At 39.1% G+C, this 10,266-nt stretch overlaps 1 protein-coding gene across 1 annotated transcript in view; it reads right to left on the reverse strand.

The window, feature by feature from the left end:
- stxbp3 (syntaxin binding protein 3) overlaps window positions 1–3,717 on the reverse strand; it is a 57,492-nt gene extending 53,775 nt beyond the window's left edge. Inside the window, exon 1 of the mRNA XM_028811085.2 lies at window positions 3,582–3,717. Within this exon, the coding sequence (XP_028666918.1) occupies window positions 3,582–3,627 (46 nt within the window). The 5' untranslated portion in view covers window positions 3,628–3,717. The remainder of the gene's footprint in view (window positions 1–3,581) is intronic.
- Window positions 3,718–10,266: the final 6,549 nt, after the last annotated feature.

Genomic DNA, 10,266 nt, shown 5'->3' on the forward strand with positions numbered 1-10,266 from the left:
TTAGCTCCTAAAATGCATAAACAATAAAATTATAAACTTAAAAACTATGATTAAAGAATCATTCATACCTGTTATATTTTCTCAGATTAATACTTTACATATTAAAAAAAAAAATTCCAATCAGCAATGAAATATCTCTCCATTATAAAAAAAAAATCTTGGGAGGGAGACTAGACGTGATCTTTTCAGAAGACACTTTGAAGTCCAGCAAGACTACTTGCACGACAAGCCCTACTTACAAACAAATTCTCTGAGACACTTTAACGTTACGCAAGACAAAGAAGTGAGATAAAAGGACAACTGCTGTATAGGCTTTTAAATGATCGTCGCACAACATGCAGATCACACAGCACGTCACAAGCAGCAGTAGCTGCTGTACAGGCTTTTAAATGATCGACTTGCAGCGTGCCATGAAGATCGCGCAGCATGGCACAAGCGGTAGCTGGCTTAAAGGACAGCTGCTGTACAGGTTTTTTAATGATTGGCGCGCAGCGCGACATGCAGTTCATGCAGCACGGCACTAGCAGCCCCAGGGGTGGGGGGGGATAACTCATTCACTACAGCTTTATTACAGGCAAATGTCAAGAAATAAAAAATGAATGAAATGAAAATAATCTCTTTAAATGGTATATCCAGATAACCAAACCCCCTAGTAATTTATTACAGGATTATATGCAATACAATTCATTTGATTCACTAGTAAATACTACTGATTTTTGGTAATGTTAGGAGATACACCTGTCTTTCCACATATCTATATTTTCTAAACCTGCTGAGACAAACTCTGTTTAAAAAAAAAAAAAAAAAACTCATTAAGTTAAATGTAATTCATTGAGATATGTTGCTTGCCTTGTAATGCACCCTGTAATATCCCTCAGTATGAATTTTTTTATATACAGTAAAAGCCAATTTTTTGAAGTGTAGTATTAGCAAAAAAAAAAAAAAAAAAGAATAAATTAATATTGGCTTCACCAAGACGGCCATATCATTGTTCTTTAAATTAAAAATTCAAATCCGAGACCATGGTCCTCAGCCGGAAAAGGGTGGAGTGCCCTCTCAGGGTTGGTAGCGAGATCCTGCCCCAAGTGGAGGAGTTCAAGTATCTCGGGGTCTTGTTCACGAGTGAGGGAAGAATGGAGCGTGAGATCGACAGGCGGATCGGTGCGGCATCCGCAGTAATGCGGGCATTGCATCGGTCTGTCGTGGTGAAAAAGGAGCTGAGCCGCAAGGCGAAGCTCTCAATTTACCAGTCGATCTATGTTCCTACCCTCACCTATGGTCATGAGCTATGGGTAGTGACCGAAAGAACGAGATCGCGAATACAAGCGGCTGAAATGAGTTTCCTCCGCAGGGTGTCTGGGCTTTCCCTTAAAGATAGGGTGAGAAGCTCAGTCATCCGGGAGGGGCTCAGAGTAGAGCCGCTGCTCCTCCGCATCGAGAGGAGTCAGATGAGGTGGCTCGGGCATCTGATCAGGATGCCTCCTGGACGCCTCCCTGGCGAGGTGTTCCGGGCACGTCCAACCGGGAGGAGGCCCCGGGGAAGACCCAGGACACGCTGGAGGGACTATGTCTCTCGACTGGCCTGGGAACGCCTTGGGATTCTCCCGGAAGAGCTAGAAGAAGTGGCCGGGGAGAGGGAAGTCTGGGCATCTCTGCTCAAGATGCTGCCCCCGCGACCCGACCTCGGATAAGCGGGAGACAATGGATGGATGGATGGATAGATGGATTAAATTAAAAATGTATGTAAGAGACTGGTAGGCTTGAGAAACCCGAAGAGTTATTGCTATTGCTCTGGCTTGCACCACTTTTTTTTTTTTTTTTTTTTTTTTATTAGCAAATTATTTTGCCATTTCATTTCAACCTTGGCCTGGTGGATATTGCTGTATACGTTGCTAATCTGCTTAAGTCATACATCTACAAACTTGCTGCATAGACTGTCTATGCTAACTTGATTGCACTCTCTGCCTGCCTCTCTCTCTCTGTCTTTTCATTGTGAAATGTGCTACTCGATCATACTTTGCCCGAGTTGTAAACTGTACACACAATTGCTAAATAAATGCACAGCTTCTATCAATCAAAGGGGCTGACCTTCAACAGCTTTATACCATCTACTCCAATGTCTGAGGAGGGCTAATTCCATCATCTCTGATGTCAGCCATTCAGTATATCCAGTTTTTACTTCTACCTTCTAGTAAATGTTACTAGAGACTCCCCATATGCTCCACCCTACTTCAGGGACAGCTTCTTTTCCCCAGGCCATATGGTCACTAAACTTTGGTAACCAGTTCTTACCTGCCCTGTACTGTACTGTACTGTACCCACTTGTCAGTTTGTCTAATTCCACTGTATGTTGCATCTGTACTACCTTCAGTTTTGTTATGGTTAAAATACATTAGGTCATGGCCTAATTTATTTAAACATCATCTTATTGCCTGTACACTTCCATGACGCCTGTAACTTTGGCATAACAATTTCACTGTGCCCTCCGAGTGTACGTGACAATAAATGTCTAATCTATGTGAAAATGTACTTTGGTTTTTTTGCTACCAAGACATCATTGAAGTAATCACGGATAAAAAAAAGTTGTAAATGTATTGTTTGAAAGCTGCCGTTTCTATTCAATAACTCAATTTATACAACCGCTTCAAAGACAACTTTACAATTATCATAAAACATCAGAAGATTTATACGAATCACATACTGTATACTTTGGAAATTAAAATAAGGCGTTTTATTCTTCTCTGTTGTACTGCATACAGGCTTTACTATCGGTCTAATTTTAAATACTCGCGGTCCTGCCACCTCCTCCTCACAAACGTGTTCAATTTACATATTTTATTGTTTTATGATCGTGCAGACAGCGAATTAAACTGCAAAATGCTGCGTTTTCCGTGGTTAACAAGATGGCACGTTTACAAAACGTATAAAGGGCACCGTCACGCCGAAAGCCACAATACAACAAAAAGTCGGTTAACTGAACTGCAATGAAGTAGAAGTGGCAAACCAATCCTTTCAAAACTCAGACGTTGATCACAAAATCGGAACCCTTTTCGCAGATGGTAATCTCCAGATGCTAAATCTACTTCTGCTGCACAGGAAACGTGCTGATTAGTTTTGGTAATAAATTATATTTCAATAAATATACACTTAGTGTAAACAGTTTATACAACATCCCCATATTCCAAAAAAATTGAAAAAAAAATGGGTATTTTTATTTTTTGCAAATTCTGCGTCGAAACCTCCTCATCAGTATACAAACACGCGGACAAGACGCTTTAAAGTGCTGGGGGAGTATGCTTTCTTCCATGACGAAAGAAAAACTGTAGAACGGCACCGGTTCCAGCAATCAATAAACACAGAAATAAGCCTCTAAATAAATAGTTAATTAAACTTCCAGACGACTACAACTCTTCAGCTAGGTGGCAAACGCCAGAGGTTACTGTATCGGAACCAAACCTCCGCCCGCCTGTTGCTTGTACTAACTCAAGGAGAAGGGGCAGTTACAAAGTACAGCCTTCAACAACTTTAACCAAATGCATTATGTTTCTTTTCCGAAGCATTACTAAACACAAGTAACTTACTTTTCCAGACTAATTTCTTTAAATTGGCTTCTGTCCCAGATGCCATCTTGCTTTGCACTGCCTGCCTGAGCGAAAAGGGGGGCGGTTAGTGGGATGGAAAAAACAAAAAGTCCCGTGACGTCAGCCGACGAATGTCAACAAGTGGCAGCTTGCGTAAACGACGCACGCCTGTGTCCTTCCTCCCATCAGTCTGTGCGAGACTTCGATCTATTTGGTGTGTCAGTGGGAATTTTGCTCCTAGATTTGGAAGTTGCAATAGTTTGGAAACGTTAGATTATTTAATGAGTACATTACGAGACAGAGAACCTGCTAAAAAAAAAGTAGACATTTTGTGGATTTGTGCTTTTTTTAAACAAATTGAGCAATGATCTACAGAACTTAACCTACTGTGTGTGTGCTCAGTTTGTATTTAGTCCCGAAAATAGACTGGTAAAATGAATTTTCTTAAAGAACATCCATACAGTTTTAATTGTTTTCAAAAGAAGAAGATTATGCGTCATCCTGGGCGGAGTGGTGTCTCTGAGGCTAGGGATCTGCACTGACAATCGGAAGGTTACCGGTTCGAATCCCGTAAATGCCAAAAGGGACTCTGCACTGTTCGGCCCCTGAGCAGGGCCCTTCACCTGAAATTGCTGAGCGCTTTGAGTAGTAAGAAAAGCGCTATATAAATGCAAAGAATTATTATTAACCGACAACACAAAGGAGAACATGTAAATCCATAAAATCAGCAGTGTCAGCTAGTTTCTGCCTGGCAATCGAGATCTAATTCATGTCTGGTACTTCTTTATTAATTATCCCTTTGTGCTTTACCTGTTTTTGCATTTGAAAGTCTCCGATTTTTCGGACAATAGTTGTGCTTTGTATTGTTTAATTTCCATGTTACTACATTTTTCACAAGACAGCTGGGCAGACTTGCTGGTAATTATTGAGGGGTAATAAGTAATCAGTTATTAATAGGCCACTTGATTACACTAGGTAATCAAAAAAAAAAAAACATCGCTCAAGTCAAAGATTGTAGGTGGTCAAATTAGAGTTGTGGATGCTGACGATTCCAAGTGTGGCAACAGAATTACTCTGTTAAGTTCAATTTTTGAGAGATGAAATTTTAAAATAAAAATTTCAGAGAAAAAAGTAATACATTTAATTAATTAATTATTTAGACTTAAACAAATGAAAAATGACGTATATATTGCAATTATTTTAAATATAACTATTACTTGTAAATAATGTCACTTAGTTTTTTTCCCCTCTTACAATCCCCTAAAGGTGTTTCATAGTGGAGTGACTAGCAGACAGACTCACTCAACTTTCCAACATAAAAAACTCACCATCTCAGTGATGTCCTGCTGGAACTTCTCCTCATGTTTATCAGAGACCGCTCCCATATTCTAGGAGAGGAAAATCCACATGAGAATATAGAAAATTTATTTTTAAAGACAACTCATTCATTCATATACAAAAACAATGCTCTAAATGCAATCCACACTTATTTCTCCACCATTGACTCGGACCTTTTAAAATTTTTTATCCAGTCTCTCATCACTTTAAGCTTTATTGCCTGATTTAGTAGTCTGACAAACCGGAACTTAAAAAAGCTATAGGAGGCCAACATGCAGCTAAAGTTATTGGGGCTGACAGAATATTTGTAGAGTGTGTGTCAGAGGGTACTACTGAAAAAAGCTAGAAATCATCTCCACTGATTACAAACAGCCATTACACACAGAACTCAGCTTCAGTAAATCAGGGAGGATTGTCTATATAAAACCCAAGCAAATCACTCTAGAAATTTTTTTCTTCCCAGTAGCCATATTTCATTTTAATTAGGAATATTGGTGCTAATAGTAAAAAGATTAAAAAATCCAGAACTGTAGAAGTTTCCATATGTATAATGTAACCATTTTAGCAAAATACACTATCAAACTGAAAGATGTAGGCAGCAAATAATATGTTTTCAAATCATGTAAATATACTTGATTTTCTATGTCTCTGTTAGCTTTATTTCATTTCTGATATTGGCTGAAACTGAGAAAGCAAATTTCATGTTTCCATGTGTAAACACGACTAAATAAAAATATTTAACCTGGTGCTAAGCAGGAACAGAACAGAGTAGCTCCTCAGCAGGTTCATTCTAATTTTCTACTTTTGCATTCCCAAGACAACTGTGGCAACACAGTTTATTTCCAATAAAGGAAGACTTTATTAAAATGGATGGATCAAACTGTACTTGTATATTTCTGCAAAAAACATTTTCTCAACAACTTTCTCTGTTCTGTACAATAAAAAGGCATCCTTCTAACCTTCTAAATATAAATTTCTGCCAACTTTGAAGGAGTAGGAAAGACAACTCAACTACTGTTAAGAATATTGAATATTGCCATTTGACACCTCAAAATATACTTCAAATAATATTCTGAATCTGAATATGAGAAATATTTATGCCATAAGTTAAGCATAACATATTTTTTAAAGATTAACATTTTGTTATTTTCAAAATTGTATTTTTTTCTTAAACCGATAACACTGAACAACAATTTTTTTAAAAAGTCTTGCTTCCTGATTGTGCTGATTGTGACAGGTACCTACTGGGTATGTACAAATATAGTTTTGGTTTTACTGCATCATGTAGGAACTCTGAGAAATAGACATTTATATGTTTACTGACAATAACATATTTAGTCACGTTTATGTTTCGCATAAGCTATTAAATTCAACAGAATTAAAAGTGTTTTGCTCCTGATTTTCTTTTGTATTCAATGTCTGGTGCATCACGTTGCAGTGTCCAACAGTAGTCAGCAAGCATTGACGGATTCCAGTTGCTCTGGTATCATTTCTCCATCGTAGCAATGTCCTGGTGAAACCTTTCACCATTTTCATCACTGACAGCACCGAGATTTGCAAGGAAGAAGTCCAAGTGTGAGTGGTGGAAATGAATCTTAAGTGACATGTTGCACTTCATTGTCTTATATGCTTTGAGAAGTTTGTCTACCAGCTGAATGTAGTTTGGGGCTCTGTAATTTCCCAGAAAATTGTCAACAACATCTTTGAAGGCTTTCCGGGCAATTTATTTGGCCCAACTAACAGATCTTCAAACCGCTTGTCACTCATAACATGTCTGATCTGGGGGCCAACAAAAATGCCCTCTTTGATCTTGGCGTCACTTATTCTTGGGAACATCTGTCTTAAATAACGAAAATCTTTGCCTTCCTTGTTCAGTGCTTTCATGGAATTCTTCATGAGTCCCAGTTTTATGTGAAGAGGAGGCAAAAATATCTTTGCCGGGTCGACAAGCGATTCATGTGCCACATTTTTCTGTCCTAGAACTAACTTTTTACGGAGTGGCCAATTCTGTCGAGAATAGTGCGACTCTTTGGCACGGCTGTCCCATTCACAGATGAAACAACAGTACTTTGTATAGCCGAGCTACAGTCCTAGTAACAGAGCAACGACTTTAAGATCTCCACAGATATTCCAGTTGTACCTGCTATACTGGACGTGCTTCAGCAACAGTTCCATATTCTCATACGTTTCTTTCATGTGTGCTGCATAGCCAACAGGTACTGAAGGATAAACGTTGCCATTGTGTAGCAGAATAGCTTTCAGGCTTAACATTGACGAATCAATGAAGAGACGCCACTCTTCCGGGTTGAAATCACAACCCAAGGCAGAGAACAATCCTTCAGTGTCACAACAGAACTAGAGACTGTCAACTTGTGCAAAAAATTGGGTTATATCATGATGTCGGCCTCAAAACACAGAAATTTTCATACCTGGTGACAGCAAACACCATTCCAGCTGCTCGGCTTTTGCTTTTGGCAGACCCAAATCTCTGACCAAATCATTCAATTCTGACTGTGTTATCAGATGTGGATCGCCTGATGAGCATGGTTCAAGATCCGGGTCAATGTCACTGTCAGTACCCTGCATTGCAGTTTCTTCATCTGGTTCAGCTAAGGTCCAATCCTCTAATGGTTTCAGAATTGGAAGACTGTCGTCATGTGGCAAGGGTCTCATTGCTGAAGGCAGATTAGGATATTCAATTGACTTCTTGTTTTTGGCAGAGAAACCAGACACATTAGTCAAACAGAAGTAACAGTCCGTCACATGGTCTTTCTGTTCTCGCCATATCATTGGAACACCAAACGGCATTGTCTTTCGAGTGCCTCTGAGCCAGGCTCTCAGACTGACAGCACATGTCGCACAGCAAATTTGAGGCGCCCATTCCTTGTCCTGATCACCAGTTTTGCAGCTGAAATACAGATGATAAGCTTTCTTCACAAGAGCAGTCATCCAACGTCTCTGAGGCGCAAGTGTATATTCGCCACAGATATAGCAGAATGTATCGCGGTTGTTACGACATTGACGAGACATATCGCCCGACACCAAAACGTCTAGCATCAAGCTTACTTACTGTTATATTGCTACAGATACTATATTTTACTATACTGATACTATACATACACACTGACTATCTATATTAACCAAATGAGCAGGATCGGTGTATGCAAGCCACCTTTATAGCATGCTGAGACAGCGTCAAGCTCGTTCAGACCTGCCCAGGATGTCAACTTCCACAGAACAGCTTCCAACCTGGCCTGCCTGGACATGCCCAGGCTGCACAAACCATTGTTGATAAGTCACTTACGGGAGCGAAAATGTTGGGATACAAATATAAGAAAAAATCATGACAAAACTGAAACGGTACGTGATGGGTAAATTTTGATGTGATATTCATGATCAGCAACCCAAAAATCTATAAGAAACACCCAACAGTGTTCAAGAAGCAAAAACTTTGTTGTGCAGTGTAACTTGTGGAAATGGTTTGTTGTGCAAATTTCAGAAATTGATTCAGCACACCTAAATCTATAAAGTACACATTTTTTTTAATGTGAACTAAAGTGCAGACCACTGTTATGACTGCTACTCCTAAGAAGTTGTGAAAAATATATTCCCATTCCCATTCACTCTGAAGAGTCTCAAATATAGCTGACTGAATACTTTCCTTTAATTGTAAAATATCAGAAAACAGGTAATTTCAACAAACCTTAACAGAGGATAGAATTGTTGGTCTAGTACCCCAAATGTTTCATTTCCTGTCACTTTTCATCCACATTTTTAAAGTTTAAGGTAACAGTTTGCTGAGTGTAGTGAAATTCTTACTTGCTGGATAGACATTATTCCCCTATTCCCTGTAATAATCTTAAGGTGCTCACATGCTATCCCTGCCTGTCCTGGAGCTTCCTCTAGGTCTTCTGCTAGTAGGCCGAGTCCAGTACTGTCCCTTTGGAAGATGGTCAGAATCATCCTCACAAAAATGCCTAGCCCACCTCAAATGGCTCCTCTTAATTCAAAGAAGCCATAGTTCTACTCTGAGGTATACAGGTATTCAATGGGAACAGGAAAAATTTGTATATTAGGCAAGCTGATGTATGTTTTCGATTCTCTGGTGCTGGAGAATGCCTACATATTAGATGCTAGTCAGACATCGAACCAAGAATTTCATTTTGTTCTGTACATCAGACAATACTACTGCAACCTGCATTGTTGTACTTTTGCCCATTGATGGACAGAACATTTCCGCTTTTTCAAGCCACAGTCTCATAATTTCAGCACCTACTCTAAGGTTGTGACCATAGTTGAGGATAACAGAATGTATTGAGTGGTAAATTGAAAGCTTCCTCATTGCCATGTTTCCACTACAGATTAGCAAAACTGTTCATACTTCTGGCTAAAATCCTAATTCTCTTGCTCAAGAGTGACAATCCAAAGTTTTTCTGTTGTTTCACTTGGGTAAGGTGCTTTACCTTTTTGCCTTAACCTGCAGGGAGAAATCATCTCTCTTCTGGAAGAGGACTATAACCTCAGATTTGGAAACGGGAAAGATAATTAGTCCAGTTTTTATTTTACAGTTATCAGCTTTCCATTAGTTAAGGGTGTAGTTGCAGTAGTTCATGAATGAACTTGATGACTACCATTGTAAGTACAAAAAAATTCCTGTGGTTTGTTGTATTTCCTGCATTCAGTTTTTCTAGTAATGAAGACAGAGAAAGGCCACAAAAAAACTAAATGGGACACCAAGGTCTGTCACAGTACATGTCTTCACAGGCATCCTCACAAATTTAGAGATGTCAGTTAACATGACAGAATGTCTTTAGGGTATGAAAAAAAATAGTTTCCAAAAGTAACTCATGTGAACATTCGTGTATATCTCACATACAGTTGATGATGTTCTGACTAGGGAATTGAATTGAAGTCCAAGAGCTGTGAAGAGCAAGTGTCCATTTATGTATGCTGAAAATATTTAACTGTGTCTGTCATTCCTTGCAAGTAATGACAGGCAGTCCTATCTGGTTTATCCATACATCTGAATTTTCAATCCTGAATCCTCTTTTCCACTGTAAGATTACCTGGAGTAAACCCATATGGATATGGGGAGAACATGCAAACCCCACAGCACCCAGGACTTGAACCTCACTGCCTCACAGCAACAATGCCACTGCACCCAACACACAGACAGATCACTCACGGTGATCAAATTTGGCACATCTTATTACAGTCCTGAAATTCAAGAATCTTATGAATTTTAGCAACAGAATTTCACAGGAGCTTCATGTTTATGATCTTTTGAAAAAAGTGTATAAAATTAAAAGGTGTACAAATTGAATTTGTGCCAGTTCTTATTGTTTGT

This window comes from Erpetoichthys calabaricus, chromosome 10, assembly GCF_900747795.2.
Source record: "Erpetoichthys calabaricus chromosome 10, fErpCal1.3, whole genome shotgun sequence".
In the NCBI taxonomy this organism is placed as follows: domain Eukaryota; kingdom Metazoa; phylum Chordata; class Cladistia; order Polypteriformes; family Polypteridae; genus Erpetoichthys; species Erpetoichthys calabaricus.